The sequence below is a fragment of the Andrographis paniculata genome, unplaced genomic scaffold, assembly GCF_009805555.1.
Source record: "Andrographis paniculata isolate CXL003 unplaced genomic scaffold, ASM980555v1 Contig66END, whole genome shotgun sequence".
Taxonomy (NCBI): domain Eukaryota; kingdom Viridiplantae; phylum Streptophyta; class Magnoliopsida; order Lamiales; family Acanthaceae; genus Andrographis; species Andrographis paniculata.
Genome location: NW_026137602.1, coordinates 1517794 through 1534892, shown reverse-complemented (window position 1 = coordinate 1534892; position 17099 = coordinate 1517794). Strand labels below are relative to the sequence as shown.

Here is a 17099-nt window from a genome sequence, read left to right as displayed (position 1 = left end):
TCACCTTTGGCAAGCACTTGAAAGCCTTGTTAACAGATTTCTTTTTCTATTTAAATGATGTATTTATCTTATCCTATCCTATTCAACCCGACCCGATTAACCTGACCGAACCAGTTCGATCTACGTAACATAAGCATGAAATAAAGAAGATAAAAAAGTGTAGTGAGTAAAGATAATGAACAGTGCGTGGTGTCTGAATCCCATGTTCTTTACTACTCCACTACTTTGCTTTGTCCTTAGTCATACTTATACAAATATATAACACATCAAAATCATCTTTACACTGACTGCCAAACGATCCAAATCATCAAAACCCCACAGTATGCCCTTCACTTTAATTAGTATTTGTGACGGGACACCCATTGTCACTTGCATATATATATATATATATATATAATGGTGGTATGCTCATGCTGATTTATTTCAATTAGCACAAATACAATTTATATAGAGCTCAATATAATATTGTGTTATATAAAAATAAGTGTTTTGCTGTGTTGTATTGTTTATTTATTATACTTTATCCGTCCATCTACAAAGTATATATATATTTATATTTTGGAACATCCAATTATAAAGTAATTATTTTATTAAATACCTCACTTTTTTTTTCTACAAATACATTTACTTTACATCATTTTATACAAAAAAATAAGGGCAAAAATATCATTACATTACTTATACCTACCAACTATAACTAAAATATTATTATTTCTTAAACTTCGCATCAAAAGTAAATGTATACTTCTTACTTAGACAGAAGAAATATTATATTATATATATATTTATTGTGTTAAACTCAATAATATACTGTATTGTATAAAATTATATTATGTGATATCAAAATATATATTATATATCGTATTATTTTGTGTTGTCAAATAGATGTTGTTTAAATTAATATTATAACAGCTTCTTGTGTATATATATATCCTTATATTTGAATTGAGTGAAACTTGATGTATTAGACTATTCATATTAATTATTAATGTGCATCTTTTGAGTTCACCTTAAAGAACTAAATATTATAATAATAATAATGATTTTTGAAGTTAATGGACCATGGTATTACAATATATATGTTGTTTAAATGTAATTTGGATTTAGCGGTCTATTCGATTCGGAATCAAAATAAAAAGGCTTTCTCAATTGACAAGGTTCTTTTCGGGCTCATTCTAATTAATAACAATTGGGCTTAGAGTTTATGGTGTTTTGATGGTGCTTATAAATAGATAGCTATGGTTCCTAGCCGTATGATAATGATTGTAAATTATTGAATCAGTATAATAAAATCTCTCCGGTTTCTGCCCGTGGATGTAGGTTGACACACTGTCACCGAACTACGTAAAATCTCGGTGTTCTTTATTTGCTTTATTTCTTATTTTCTCATAACAAGTGCTATCAGAGACATATCTGATTGATTGAAGATGTCCTCGTATAAGTTTGATCTGGAAGAGTTTAATGGGTCGAATGAATTCACGCTCTGGAAGGTCAAGATGAGGGTACTTATGGTTCAACAGGGATGTGTGGCTGTGTTGGAGGGAGAAGACAAATTTCCTAAAGACACGAAGGAAGTGGTGAAGAAGGAGATTTTTGCAAAGGCTCAATCCGCGATCTTGTTGTTAGTTACTGATGAAGTGTTACGGGAGGTTGTAGATCAGACGACGGCTTCTGGGATAAACTGTGTGAGAAGTACCGGAACAACTCTCTCACGAACAGGCTATATCAGAAGCAACGACTTTACACCCTCCAGATGTCCGAAAGTACTCAGGTAAAGGATCATCTTGACACCTTTAACCGTATTATTCTTGATCTTCAGGGGGTTAAGGTTAAAATAGATGATGAAGATCAAGCCCTAATTTTATTGTGTTCACTACTTGGTTCATATGAGAATTTTTTAGATATTATACTATATGGTAGAACTACAAATTCTGTTAATGATGTGAAAGATGTCTTTATGTCCAAATAATTGAAAAGAAAAGTTTCTCTGGAAGAGTATTCTGGTTCAGGTCTGTTTGCAGGTACGGGAAGACCACATGAGAGGCATAATGGTAATGCGAGGTCATGTTCAAAATCAAATTCTTTCTGAGTTTAGAAACATACCAACAATCAAATTTTCTGACAGTACCGTCATTCAATTTTATCTGTAGTATCCCGCTCCCCTTTATGGCTAGAACCCCATCATCACCTAACTTCACTGTTCCATTCCACTCCTTGAAAGAAGTGAGTGAATCACGAGAGAACGTCATATGGTGAGAAGCACCGATATCCATAATCCAGGTATCAGCAACTCTAGCACTACACACTGTCATAACTTCACCAAGGTCCCCATCATCAGAACTGTCTTATACCACAACAGCACTGCCACTGTTACTAAACTCAACTTTTGTATTTCCCTTCTTCTGTGGTCAATCCATTTTAATGTGGCCATTCTCCTTGAAAAGGTAACACTTAAATTTACTAGAGGATTTTGATTTTGAACGCAAGCTCCTATTTCCATTACCCCTCTCATGTGGTCTTCCCCTACTTGCAAACAGACCTAAACCAAAACCCACTTCCATAAAAACCTTTCTTTTCAATTCTTTGGACATAAGGGCATCTTTCACATCATTAACAAAAATTGTAGTTTTACCATATACCATAGTATCTACAAAATTCTCATATAAACCAGGTAGTGAACAGAGTAAAATTAGGGTTTGATCTTCATCATTTATTTTAACCTCAACTCCTTGAAGATCAAGAATAATACGGTTAAATGTGTCAAGATGATCCTTTACCTGAGTACTTTTGGACATCCGAAGGGTGTGAAGTCGTTGTTTCTGATATAGCCTGTGAGAGTGGAAAAGTGAAGTTAGGTGATGATGGGGTTTTAGCCATAAAGCGGAGCGAGATAGTGTAGATAAAATTATATGACGGTACTGTCAGGAAATTTGACTGTTGGTATGTTTCTGAACTAAAAACGAATTTAATTTCTCTTGGCACCTTAGTCAAGAATGGTTTAAAATATCATGGTGAATATGAGTGGGTGAAAGTAGGTGCTCTGGTGATGATGAAGGGAAAACTGCAGCATGGAATTTATTTTCTACAAGGAAGTTCAATAATGGGAACGGTGGCGGTATCCTAGTCCTTGGATAAAATGATGACATGACAAATTTGTGGCACCGTCGATTAGGTCACATGAGTGAGCAAGGGTTGTCTTTGCTGAACAAGAAGGGTTTATTTGGTGAGGATGTGACAGGTAAAATTCATATCAGTGAGGCTTGTGTAAAAGGGAAGCAACACAGGGTGAGGTTTAGCACCGTTCATCATACTTCAAAAGAAATTATGGAGTATGTTCAATCAGATTTATGGGGTCCCTCTCTGGTGAAATCGCAGGACGGTTGTTCTTAGGTTGTCACTTTCATAGATGATTATTCAAGAAAAGTCTAGTTGTACTTTCTGAAGATTAAAGATGATGTGTTTAGGAAGTTCAAGGAGTGTAAGACCATGGTTGAAAAACCGATGGGTAAACAGGTCAAGACTCTAAGAACTGATAATGGGTTGAAGTTCTGAAACGCTTCATTTGATGATTTCTGCAAGAAAGAAAGTATAGTGAGGCACCGCACTATACAACACACACCACACCAAAATGGGGTTGCAGAGCGCATGAACCAAACTCTCATGGCGTGTGCTAGGTGTATGCACATATTTGTTGGCTTATCTAAACAATTATGTGCTGAAGTAGTTAAAACTGCTAGCTATATGGTTAATAGATCTCTATCAACTGTAATTGACTTAAAGACTCCTCAAGAGGTATGGTCCGATAAACCCTCTGATTACTCTAATATAATAATATTTGGATGCCCTGCATATGCTCATATGAATGATAGTAAGCTGGAGCCGAGGGCGGTAAAATACATATCTCTAGGGTATGCCACATAAGTCAAAGGTTATCAACTGTGGTGTACAGAAGGTAAAAATCCATGTAAGTTTCTTATTAGCAGAGATGTAACCTTTGATAAATCTGCTATGCTTGATCAGAGTAGAGGTTGTGAAAGTATTGCAGGTACAAAAGATTGGGGTGCTGACCAGAATGTGGAGTTTGAGACTTTTGACAAAGTTGTGTTAGTGGAAAAGCAACAAGATAATACTATTGATCAATCTAATCAACCAGATCAGTCAAACCTCAAAGAAAACAAGTTGAGGAAGAAGTTGATAACACTGGGTGTCCTTGGGCTGCGTGGGGACACTTGCAGGATAGGAAGCTTTGAAATTACTGCCTCCACTTCCTCGGCTTCAGCGGTTGTGGCAGCGGGGATCTCGGCGGGATATTCTTTGTAGGACTCCACAGTGACATCAATCTCGCCGATGGTTTCCTCAGTGAATATGGTCTTCCGCTCTTCCTCTGTTCCAGCAGCAGTAGGCTCTACCGCTCCCGGCTGGTTAACGGGTGCGGCTTCCTCGCCTATTCCAGCAGCAGTTGGCTCACCTGTCCCCTGCTGGTCGAAGGGAACAGGTTCATTGCCAAGCGGACTTGGCAGTCTTGGTGACGCCTCCACCGTCGTTGGCCTCACTGGCGAAGGTCTCTCGGGTTGAGCGGTGGGTTCGCTTATGATGATCCCCTTCCGTAGCCTGGAGAGGGGGATCGTGTCTTCGCTTGCCTCTACATCCACCGCTTTCCCCTTTCTTTTCTCCTGCCTTGTCGTTCGCCGAAGGGGTGTTGGATTTTTTCGGAGAGCTTTCTTGACCCTCGGCTTATTGACAGGCGCTGGAGCAGGGTCTTCTTGCTTCTTTGACCTCTTTTCGCCAGCGGCCGCTCTTGGTGCTTTGCCTCCCTTATCTCTCCTGACTGCTTCTGCCCCAAATAGATCCTCCTCTATCTCCCGAGCGAAGCGGAGGGCTTCCCCTTCCTCATCGCTGGGAGCTTCATTGGAGACTGTCCTCTCAGAATCGGGCTCGGTCAGAGGTGTCACCTCATCTCTGATGATTTCCCCCCACCCCCCCCACAAACTTCATCTTCCTTTTTGGTGGAGGGGGCGCCGCCGCTTGTGCTTTCCTCTTTTTCTGCTTGGGGATGAGAGTGAACCCCTTGGACTCCAGCCAGTTTTTGTGGAAAGCCGCCAGAAGCAGTCGCTTCATTTGAAGTTCCGGGGCTGGAATGGGCAGGTCAACGCCCGTGCGCCGGCATAGTTCTGTGATCAAGGTCCCATGACCAAGTGTTTTTTATCCGCTTCTTCGATCCCAGATATCTATGCTGATGATCGCGCCCAAATCCACATCAGCAGTCTTCTCCAGAACTGAACGAAAGAAAATGAGGTAGTCAGGACGGATGTCAGTGGTATGTGCAGTGATCATTATTCTGCTCAGCGACCACTTCACCCATTCTTTTTTCTCTTCGTCCACCGACCCGAACTTTAAGTTCCACTTCTCGTATACAGGGGTGGTGGCGAAGGTCCTGTAAAGCGTCTGCAACTCAAGCGAGCTGCAGACCTCCGTTGCCTTCAACTTGTCCTGCATCTCCTTGATGGGGTAGTGGTGTTCCCAACCCAGGAGTCGGTTGATCTTCCTGGCTGAGCAGTCTACCCATCTCCCCCGAATGTAGACATTCTTTAGACTCTCAGTCTGGTTCAAATTAGCGTAAAAATCCCTCACCAGCGATACATCCACTGGATCACTGGGGTTTCTGATCAACCATGACAGACCTCGCTCCTCCAGCCAGTCAGAGAGCGGACCTGTGATCTTCTCGGGGTCAAATCCTCTCTCGTAGAGGATCCCCATCGCCTTCATGCGCTCATAAGCCGTTGCTGCATCAATGTTGAAAAAATGAAGTTCATCAAACTGTTTGGATCTCAACATATCTTTTGTACCATCGGCGGCATTCTTCATAGATGTTTCTCCTCTGAATGCCTTCATGTTTCTCAGCGGTGCCTCCTGGCGGGCAAGTTTGTCCTTCAGCTCTTTCAGCTGGTACTCCTTCAGCTCCTTGTAGTCCAACCACCAGTTGCTCACCAGATACCACTGCTCTGTTTCTTCAGTGTATTCGAATCTGAGGCCGTCCTCCGGGAACTCTGGAATGAATTTTCTGAAGGGCAGTGACTTCAGCTGCCTGAGCTTCTCCCAGTCCTCTTTAAGCTCCAACACTCTCATCCTCCTATAGTATGCCTCAGGTGGCGCTGGCTCTACGAATTCAGCCCCTGAGGTTGTTGTCACCACCTGTCGTCCGTCCGTGGATTTAATCCTTTGGACTCTCTTTTATATTCTCTCATCTACCTTCTCAAACTCCTTCCTTAACGTTTCTCGCTTGATTGGATCTATTTTTTCACGCCTGTCCTGAACCTAAGGTTTCCAGAATTATTGTTTAATATACGAAATTTATGAATCCCGCCTTACTACTTTCAAATGCTAACAACACATTCATGTATAGGCAATCATTTTCAAAATTTCAGTGATTTTAACCCTAGATCCTCCCCCTCACAATGAAACAGAACACTACTGGGAGTGTTACGTTGTGAAAAAGAAAAGAGAAAATCACAGAACAGTACAAAATATACAGATTATTGCAAAATTGAACCATAGGAAGCAAGGATATCAGGTATTGTATCTAAATCTAGCAGAGAATAGACCTAGATTCACAGAAATCAAACATATAAACATTGTTGCAAAAATGAAAAATAGACAGTTATCGCGAAAATAATTTGTGATTCTGTGTTTTTGAACGTTAAATTAGGGAAAATCAACCGGAAAATCGAGTTTATGTACTAAGGTTAACCTAGATCTTACCTTAGATGAAGCTATTACTGGTTGAAATGTTGAGATATTGAAAAAATTTTGGCTTGGAGAGTGGCGGTTACTAAAGCGTCTGGAGGAAGTTACTGTAAGGAAAAAGTGGAAAATGACTAGTGATTAGGGTATTTATAGAATTTTCTATCGCTCGTCTGGAGGGCAAGCGAAGCGCTGCCTAGTCCACTGTAATTACTTATAAAGGTATAAGGGAGGGTTTTCAGGGCGGGTCAGCGAGTAAAGCAATACTTCTATTTACTTAAGAGTGACACTCAACCGGTGATGGAAGCGGTACTGGGTGAGCGATACTGCTCCCCCAGTGAATATCAGGGTGAGACAAGCGAAGCGATGGATGGCTTGGGTCAGGCTCAGGTTAGAAGTTAAAATGCTAACATCAAACTACTCCTATAAAGCGATAATCCTATTCTAATGAAAGCAATAACAAAACTGTAAACCTAAACTACGAAAGCGGTAAGACTTATAAAATCTATCTATGAAAGCAATAAAGAAAACTTGTAAATTTTAACTATGAAAGCGGTAAATTCTAACTAGGAAAGCTTTAAAAGAAAGCTGTAAAATTGGCAGATATAAGATTAAGCTTCTGGATCTTCTTCACGAAATTCTATCATCGAACAAGCTTCTGAACCTCCATCAGATTAACATCTGCACTGGCCTGCTGCAATACAGGCCCTTCAATATAGGGTTTCAGTCTCGCTCCATTGACCAGGAAGGAGTTTCTTTCTCCTAGGGTTTCCAAATTATTGATCCTTATGACTCCACTTGGCAGCACTTGCCTGACGATATACGGCCCAGTCCACCGTGACTTCAATTTCCCTGGGAATAAGTGGAGCCTAGTGTCGTATAGAAGAACCTTGGATCCCACAGTGAATTCCTTCTTCTTCAACTTCTTGTCATGATAGAATTTCATCATTTCCTTGTAGAGTTTAGCACTTTCATATGCAAGGTAACAGAACTCAATCAGATCTAGCAATCTTTTGGCGCGCTTCTCCTGTGCTGGGAGAAGATCAAAGTTGAGATGCTTGATGGCCCAAACGCGCGATGCTCGAGTTCCAAAGGTAGGTGGCAGGCTTTTCCATATACAAGCCGATAAGGGGACATTCCAATTGGAGTTTTGAAGGCTGTTCTACATGCCCACAACACATCATCCAATTTCTCTGCCGAATTCTTGCGACTTTTATTTACTGTGGTCTGGAGGATGTGTTTGATTTCTCTATTTGAAACTTCCACCTGACCGCTCGCTTGTGGATGATAGGGAGTAGTCAGATGCTGGCGGACACCATATTGTTGAAGGCAATATTGCAGCGCCTTATTCACAAAGTGGGTGCCTTCATCGCTTATTATCGTTCTGGGGACCTCAAACCTCGGGAATATGGTATATTTTAGGAAGCGGATCACAGATCGAGTATCATTAGTGGTGAGCGCTTGTGCTTCAACCCACTTGCTCACGTAATCCACCGCCACCAGAATGTATAATTTCCCATTAGAAGGCGGAAAGGGACCCATAAAGTCTATCCCCCATACATCAAATATGTCCACAAACAAGACTCCAGTTTGGGGCATCTCATCTTTCTTCGAGATAGATCCCAATCTTTGACACTTATTGCAAGATTTGGCAAAGACATCAGCATCTTTTTGTAGGGTAGGCCAAAACAAGCCTGACTGCTAAACTTTAGCTGTTGTGCGCAAGCCAGTGAAATGCCCTCCTACATGGGACCCATGACATTCATTCAAGATCAGCGGGATCCTAGATTCCGCTACACAGCGACGGATTATCCTATCTGTGCCGATGTTAAACAAATAGGGTTTATCCCAAAAATAGTCCTTTGCCAAACTGAGCAATCTCTTCTTTTCCTGTGTACAGTATGTGCTGTAAATTGTCCTGTAGTTAGGAAATTGGCCAGGTCCACAAACCATGGCTCCTTCGCTTGCACCAGGAACAGCTTCTCATCTGAGAATTGTTTGTTGATTCCTGGAGATATGTCCTCTTCTTGCCTTAACCTACTGAGGTGATCTGCCACATGATTCTCCTTCCCCTTCTTATCCTTGATCTCTATGTCAAATTCTTGGAGTAACAGAACCAATATAATCAAGCGGGCCTTTGTCTCCTTCTTCTCCATCAAATACTTAATAGTTGCATGGTCAGTGTGAACAATGGTCTTGCTTCCGATAAGATACTGTCTGAATTTTTCGAAAGCGGAGACAATAGCTAGCAGCTCCTTCTTGGTTGTAGTGTAATTCTTCTGAGCGGAATCCAGTTATTTACTTGCATAATAGATGACATTCAACTTGGATTCTACCTGTTGTCCTAGCACAATGCCGACGGCATAGTCGCTCGCATCCATCATCAGCTCGAATGGCTCACTCCACACTGGTGCTGAAATTATCGAAGCGGAGGTCAGCTTCTCCTTCAACACGCGGAAAGCCTACTCACACTCGCTTGACCAGTGAATTTAAGAATCCTTACACAACAGTGCTGTAAGTGGTTGCGTGATTTGATTAAAGCCCTTGATGAAACAGCGGTAGAATCCCGCGTGTCCAAGGAAACTTCGCACTCCTTTCTCATTCGAGGGCGCTGGCATCTTTTTTATTACACTAACTTTTGATCTATCCACCTCTATACCGGTATATGAGATCTTATGGCCTAAGACAATTCCTTCATTTACCATGAGATGACACTTCTCCCAGTTCAGCACGAGATCAGTTTCAATGCAGCGGAGAAGTACTTTTTCCAGATTGTTCAGGCATCTGGAAAATGTCTTACCATATACCGAGAAGTCATCCATGAAAACTTCAATACAGGAGTCCAGGAGATCGCTGAAGATATGGCACATACATCGCTGGAAGGTGGCCGGAGCGTTGCAGAGCCCGAACGGCATCCTTCTGTAAGCGAAGGTCCCATATGGACAAGTAAATGTGGTCTTCTCAGAGTCCTCCGGTTTGATGGGAATTTGATGGTAGCCTGAGTAGCCATCGAGGAAACAGTAATATTCGTGACCTGCGAGCTTCTCAAGGCATTGATCAAGGAAGGGAAGCGGGAAATGGTCCTTCTTCGTGGCGGAATTCAATCTTCTGTAGTCGATGCAGACCCTCCATCCAGTGACAGGTCTTGTCATGAAGACCTTCCCTTCGTCGCTTGTCTGTTCGACAAAACCTCTTTTCTTGGGGACTACCTGGGTTGGGCTGACCCACTGGCTGTCACTGATAGGGTATATAATTCATGCATCAAACAGTTTGATCACCTCCTTCTTTACTACCTCTTGCATATTTTCATTAAGTCGCCGCTGAGGCTGTCTGCATGGTTTAGCGTCAGCGTCCAGCCTAATATGGTGTATGCACACCGCTGGGCTGATTCCTTTGATGTCTGTGATCTTCCATGCAAATGCCGCTTGTCTTCTTTTGAGCAATGAGACGAGCTGAGCCTCTTGGTCCGGCAATAGTGAGGCGGAGATTATCAGCGGGTAACTCTCCTCCGGGCCAAGAAATATGTATTTGAGGTGCTCAGGTAATTTCTTCAACTCGTCCTTTATGTTGGTGTCGCTGGCTGGTTCCCTGTTAGCTCGTTCGATGAATTCAGTGAGCGCTGGTGTCTCCTCACTTGCCTCAACTGAATTTTCTTCATCTTCCAGCTCAAACAACCCGTTATCTGAAATTCCTTCCAGATTTTCAAGTGTAATAAAGTTCTCAAAAGTTGATATTTCATTTAACGCATTGATAAAATCACAGTTTTCTTCCTGAGGTTGACGCAATGCTGAGTTCATGGAAATGTGACTTTATCTTCACCGAAGCTTAATGCGATTTCGCCTTCAGCGACATTTATCGTAGCTTGAGCGGTGGCAAGGAAAGGTCTCCCTAAAATTATTGGAATTTTGCGATCTTCGCTCAATTCTATTATGATGAATCTGCAGGGAAAATAAATTTTTTTACTTGCACGAGTACATCGCGAATGATTCCTTTAGGTAATCTTATTGATTTATCGGCAAGCTGAATTACAGTTCTGCATACTTCTAATTCATAAAGCCCTAATTTAGAGAAAAGCGAAAAGGGCATAAGATTGATACTTGCGCCTAGATCACATAATGCCCAAATCGGCTCTAAATTTCCTATGGTACAAATAATAATAAAACTCCCAAGATCGCTGAGTTTCTTTGGGAGGTCCTCCTTAAATACGGCGCTGCACACACTCTCCAGTTGCACCGCTGCCGCTTCATCAGGGAATGCCCGCTTTCGGTTGATTATATCTTTGATAAACTTAGCGTAATGTGGCATCTGTGACAAAGCATCAGCAAACGGTATAGTAATTTGAAGACTACAAAAAGTGTGCACAAACTTATCAAATTCCTTGGAGTTGTCCTTCTTCCCAAGTCGTGTGGGAAAGGGGACTCGAGCCAAGGGCTGAGCGGAACCCTTTTCCTTCGGTTCAGGCACCCGAGCGGCTGGTATCGTTCGAGGTTGGGATGGACCTTCTTCCTCAGATGGAATCTGTATAACTTCATCTTGCACAGGCACGTTAGCAACAATAGGGTTAGGAGAATGATTAATACCTTTGTCTGGCAGCGGTGGTGATTGTGCTTCCCTCCCCTTGTTTCGATGGCATTTTCTTGGTTCGGGACAGTCTCGACTATCCCAAGCAACATTCCTTTTTGCTTTAGCTTCATAGCTTCAGCTATCTGCCCGATTTGAATCTCCAGCATTTTGATCGAGGCAGAAGTATTTCTTTGGAACTCCTAATTTGCGCGCTCTGTGTTCATCCAGAGTTCCTCCAGACTCAGCGGTGCTTGGGCCGCTGTGGGAGGTTGGGCAAATGCAGGTGCCTGCTGCGGAAAGTGGGGGGCATGAAAGTATTGTTGTTGTGGATGATATCCCCCTTGATGATATTGTTGTGCAGCGAACTGTTGTGGCCTCTGAAATTGTTGCTGAGGATGCAGTCCAGCGGGGCCTTGAGCTTGCCCCTTTTGGAACTGCTGGAATTGATGGGCATTTCTGCCAGCCGTATAGTAGACCTCCGCTGCGTTCTGAGCCTCTTCAGTTGAGCACTCAGCAACCTGCAGGCCTTGATGGTCTACATAAGCACTTTTCTCACATTCCGCGGCCTCATGCAGCACTTGTTTTCCTTTGTTACGCAGGTCCTGCTTCATGAGCTTAGACAACTCCTTGACTTGGATCGACAGACTGTCGATCCTTGCATCGTGAGAAACGGAAGCAGAAACCTGGTATAGACCCCTCGATGGCTAAGGCCTGTTGGACTCTGGCCAACTTGACTGATTGGTCGCCATCTTCTCTATTAAAGCCCTCGCTTCTGAGGCACAGCGCCCCATCAGCGAGCTTCCTGCCGCTGCATCCAAGGACATCCTTAGTTCATGAGTGATTCCTGAGTAGAAATTTTGTAGCTCCATGAAGTCCGGAATTTCGTGATGAGGGCAGTTGCGGAGCAATTGTTTGAACCGGCTCTAGGCTTTGGGAAGGGTCTCATCACTCGCCATCTTGAAAGTGAGTATTTCATTCCTCTGGCGAATGGTCTTCGATACAGGATGGTATTTACTCACAAAGGCCTGCGCTGCTTCCTTGAATGAGCCAGGAATGTGATACAGGTTATCGAACCACTTCCTGGCTTCTCCAGATAAAGAGAATGGAAAGTATCAGTTTTGCAGCGTCCTCCGTGATTCCATGAGATTTGGAGGTGGTAGCGATCCTGTTGAAGTTCTGTACATGCTCATAAGGGCTTTCGTTAAGCAGCCCATGGAATTGGCTCTGGCTCGCCAGGCTGATGAGCGCTGGTTTCACCTCACAATGGCCAGAGCCCCTGGGCGCAGAACTTGTAATTAATGTATGATCCAGAAGGGACTACTAGTGAATGTCCATGGGGACTTCAGCAAACGGGCGATCAGCAGCCCTGTGTCCCTTAACCCTCTGGTAAGGCTCAGCAGTAGGTGGTGGAGGAGTGATGGTAGCGGGTATCGCAGCGGTGTTGGCAGCTTGAGCCGCTTGGGAAGCGATAAACGCCCCATGCGCAGCCTGGGCTTTCTCCACCTGAGCGAGGTGCGCTTGCAGCCCCACCATTCCCTGTTGAATGCTACTGAGAGCTCTCATTAGTTGCTCCTCAGTCGGTGTGAGCGCATGGGGAACGAGAGTGGGAACCACAATGGGGATGTGGAGCGGCACCTCCTGCGAGGATGCAGATGTGGTGGAATTTGAAGATGTCCCAGCGGCAGTCTGGAAAGCTGGGATGACAGTAGAAGGAGCGGTGGCATTTCCTTGGTTCGCCATAAGTTGTTCTCGCACTTGCTCTCTGAACAGACATCTCTGTGATCGAGCGGAAAGAGTAGGACTTGTGGGACGCTGAAAACGCTTCGGACCCCTACATAATGACAACCACACCATTGTAAAGGTTAGTAAAATTAGTAAAAATATAAAAATCACAAAAGAATTAAGAGTAAATTATGGCGCTTAAAAAGATCCTCAACCAAAATACTTTTCATGAGTTTAAAATCCCCGGCAACAGCGCCAAATTATGATAACATCTATTTGTATTATTTAATCTTGTCAAATCACAGGGAATTTATATTCGAAAATCAGTGAGTGGAAGTTTATAGGATCAGATATAGTAATTTTTGTGGTTGTAGACCCTGAGTAGTTATCACAATTATTTATACTCTTTTTACTGGTGAGTTTCCAGGTCGAACACAAAGATTTTAAGTCATGAATTTCAAAGGCACATTATATGTATATATATAGATGAACGACAGAGAGTGAAGGAGAGGTGTTGTGTCCGAATTGTGGGTTACTAAATGGATAGATTTCCCTGGATGTAATGAGCGAGCGCTGTAAGTGTGCTATCGGAAATATATGTATTTTACGGAAGTGGTGAAAAGGGGATAATATAATTATATAAAGTGAATATAAAGAATTTATAACACTGGAATTTTGACCTTAAGGGATTTACAACAAGACTTCAATGACACCCAGAATCGAGACATTATAAGAAAGAAACCCTACTATCACTAGGAATCTCTGTGACCTAATAGACCACCGCCTATGCCCCATTAATTTTCCCAATATCTGCCTTATTAGTGGCTTTACCTTTTTGTTACCTCTTTTTAATCAAAATTGAATTCGGAACAGTAGTTAAGCAGGACGACAAGGCTCCCACGTACTCAACTACATTGAACTACCTTGAGACCGTTTTTGGCGCATAACAAGGCTCAAATAATCAATTCTTCTCTTGCTTTAAACCAGTGAAATGAAATTCTCTAAATTCAAACTTTATATAAGTGTGTAATAAGTTGGAAGAAATAAGAATGAAGAACTGAATGATATTTCATTATCTACTACGAAAGCAGGAAAAGACTAGAGCTACAAAGTTGTAAACGAAAGCAGTAATCTAATCTAAGGAAGTTGTAAAGACTTGGCCAAGAGAGAAGGGAAACCCCTACTCCCTTGGCCATTCCTGTGGAGACTCCCTTACAGGGTTGGAGCTCTCGAAGACAGGAAGACTTGCTTGAGAAAAGTAGTTGCTAAGATTATTCTAAATCGAAGTATCAATCCTTCTTCGTAAAGATATCTGGCCCTATTTATAGCAGGTGGAATGGGGCGGTTGCAATCGGTTGCTGGGCGGTTCCAACCGCTGGGTAGTTAGGCGGTTACTGGTAGTTATTTTGTTGAAGCAATTGCTGGCCATAACTCCCAGGGCGCTTGCTTTGATTGCATCGAACTGTAAGGGCTCAGATCTTCCTCGCTTGCCGGGGAGCTGGAGGGCATCAGCGCTGCAGCGGTGGGCGTCTGGGTTGTCGCTTGCAAGCGGGAGAGGCTGTCGCTTACGGGTGGTGAAGGCTGCCGCTTGCCTCTCATGCCTTAGTATTTTTCAGGAAGTATTCTGGGCGCTTGCGAGCGAAGGTGGCTGTCGCTTGTGGCATCTGCCTTAGCTTTTCTGGCACCAGACTACCGCTTAAAAAGGGCAAAAATCGTTAATAATCTCAAAAACGAATTTTGGATCATGCCAAGCGATATAGATCAATAATGTATGCCATTAATGAGTCATTGTGATGGTTTTTATACATAAATTCAAGTAATACACAGTTTCGTCAAGCTAAGAATATACTCATATTTGGAGTCATCAGTAACATAAATAACCAAAGAATTTGAGAAATTGGAACTCTGGTTTACGGTTATGCAAAACCTCAAAAGATCATTTTCCATCTAGCTGCAATAAGGGGGTTCTATTGATCAGATGAGCATCTATGAGTACACAGTCAGAACATTAGATGATAGGGCACGCACTTTGGAAAAAGAGAGTTCTAGCGACATTGAGAAGATGTCGATGCTTACTATTATAATGAAATATTATTCTTTTTCAAGGAAAAGAATGTTACTAGGGATATGAAAAAGTGTATAGATAAGGTAAAGTCCATGGGCAAGAAAAATAAAATAAAAAAATGTCCATGAACAAAAGAAAAAATATATTTTTCAAGAAATTAAATGGATAACCGTGGAAAAGTCAAGGTTGATATTTGAGTGTACAAAAAAATATTTACGTGGACATAAACATAGAGGTGAACAAAACCCCGGAAACTACTTGAAGATTTTGGCGACCAGAAAGAAGGAAAACTTGCGGAAGATTGATTTTGGCTGCAAATTAACGGCTGAAAATCTGATATGATATCGAATTTTTTTATCTTGATTATGATATCTTGGATTTTTGTTTACAAAATATCAAAATTTGTTACAAGATTTCAAGATTATCCAATAGTATGGATATTATGATAAATTTCCAGATTTGGATTTAATTAGAAAATAAATAATAATTATTATATTTATATTGTTTTCCTCTACAAAAGGGTTGTGTCCCTTCATATTTCTAATAGGTTAAAACGGTGTGTCTATTGGTAAACACTGTTTACATTCTATAAGTATGATATATTGTAATCATTGTAAGACAGATTCATACATCTCAATATAAAGTTAAACTCCCTCCGTCCCAGCAAGGATGACCCATTTGGTTATGAACACGGTATTTTAGGTAGTGTAGATTAATAAGTTATGATATTATTTTTTATATGAGTGGTGTCATTGGTATTTTATATATTTTTAGGATTTTATTTCTATAAAATATATGCAATATGAATATCATTTGTTAGATAAATTTTTTTTATATATAATACAAATAAATTAAAAGATATATTCATTTATTTATAATTAATTTAAAACTAATTTTATAAAAAATTAGAAGTTTTAAATATAGATAAAAATCTTTTTTATTGAGAAAGGAGATAGAAACATAGGGGTTTGGAGTAGAACCTACGTCTAAGAAGTTAGAGATTTAATTAAATTGATTTATATTTGTTACGTGTGTTTAAGATGAATAAGTTTACTAAAAATAGAAAGAGGTTATCTTTAATGAGATAGACAAAAAAGAAAAATGGGTCATATGTGGCGGAATGGAAGGAGTATTTCTTTTTCGTTCTTGCAAGTTATTTAATTTCCGCATCTCTTTCTACTTCTTCCTAATTTCTTTACTATCAAATGTTTGGACACTGTGTTTGGTACGAAGTAAGGATTTAATCGAACTAATTCCTCCAAGAAGAAGCCCTTGGTTATCATCCGATTGGAAAATTTTGACCCATTGTAACATTCGTTTATCGTGAAAACATACCATGTGTTAGGTGTTTGCTGATCCTAGTTCTGAGTTTCTAGAATATTATTTATCATATGGCTGGAAAAGATTCACACATATGACTGAGGGGGGCTTATGTTATCATGAAAAAATATTCTTTTTCAAGGAAAAGAATGTTATCATAGATATGGCAAAGTTCACGGACAAGAATATTTTTATATATGTAACCATGGACAATGTGAAAACCATGGATAAAGGTAAAGTCCATGGACAAGAAAAATAAAATAAAAATAATATCTATGGACAAAAAAAATATATATTTTTCAAGAAATTAAATGGGTAACCGTGGAAAAGTTAAGGTTGGTATTTGCGTGTATAAAAAAACATGTACGTGGACAAAAACATATAGGAGAACCAAACCGCGGAGAGTACTTGAAGATTGTGGTGGCGAAACAAAAAAGAAGGAAAAATGCAAAAGATTGATTTTGACTGCGAATAAACGGTTGAAAATCTGATATGGTATCGGATTTTTTTATCTTGATTATGATATCTTGGATTTTTGTTAACAAAATATCAAAACATGTTACAAGATTTCAAGATTATCCCGTAGTCTCCATACTACTGGATAATCTTGAAATCTTGTAACAAAAGGGTTAGAACGGTGTGTCCATTGGTAAACACCGTTTAGATTCTATAAGTATGATATATTCTA

The 17099-nt window shown here is 41.0% G+C and overlaps 2 protein-coding genes across 2 annotated transcripts; both read right to left on the bottom strand.

Moving 5' to 3' along the window:
- Positions 1–7384: 7384 nt before the first annotated feature.
- On the bottom strand, positions 7385–8283 carry LOC127262770 (uncharacterized). Its single transcript, XM_051291582.1, has 2 exons — positions 8008–8283; positions 7385–7903 (listed from the first exon to the last, which is right to left on the bottom strand). Exons 1-2 carry the CDS (start codon positions 8281–8283, stop codon positions 7385–7387), a joined length of 795 nt encoding a protein of 264 aa, XP_051147539.1.
- Positions 8284–8442: 159 nt separating this feature from the next.
- Positions 8443–11471, bottom strand: LOC127262769 (uncharacterized). Its single transcript, XM_051291581.1, has 7 exons — positions 11322–11471; positions 10839–11259; positions 10035–10528; positions 9378–9950; positions 9078–9203; positions 8712–9020; positions 8443–8631 (listed from the first exon to the last, which is right to left on the bottom strand). Exons 1-7 carry the CDS (start codon positions 11469–11471, stop codon positions 8443–8445), a joined length of 2262 nt encoding a protein of 753 aa, XP_051147538.1.
- Positions 11472–17099: the final 5628 nt, after the last annotated feature.

What these genes read in the sequence shown, in the direction of transcription:
- LOC127262770 (XM_051291582.1), bottom strand. Translation starts at nt 8,283, where the DNA reads ATGGGTCCCTTTCCGCCTTCTAATGGGAAATTATACATTCTGGTGGCG. An exon ending in ATCCACAAGCGAGCGGTCAG is followed by an intron (nt 7,904 to 8,007) that starts GTGGAAGTTTCA and finishes GTGGGCATGTAG; the next exon opens with AACAGCCTTCAAAACTCCAA.
- LOC127262769 (XM_051291581.1), bottom strand. Translation starts at nt 11,471, where the DNA reads ATGCTGGAGATTCAAATCGGGCAGATAGCTGAAGCTATGAAGCTAAAG. An exon ending in TTAATGAAAATATGCAAGAG is followed by an intron (nt 9,951 to 10,034) that starts GTAGTAAAGAAG and finishes AGCCCAACCCAG; the next exon opens with GTAGTCCCCAAGAAAAGAGG. An exon ending in GCATTGTGCTAGGACAACAG is followed by an intron (nt 9,021 to 9,077) that starts GTAGAATCCAAG and finishes GATTCCGCTCAG; the next exon opens with AAGAATTACACTACAACCAA.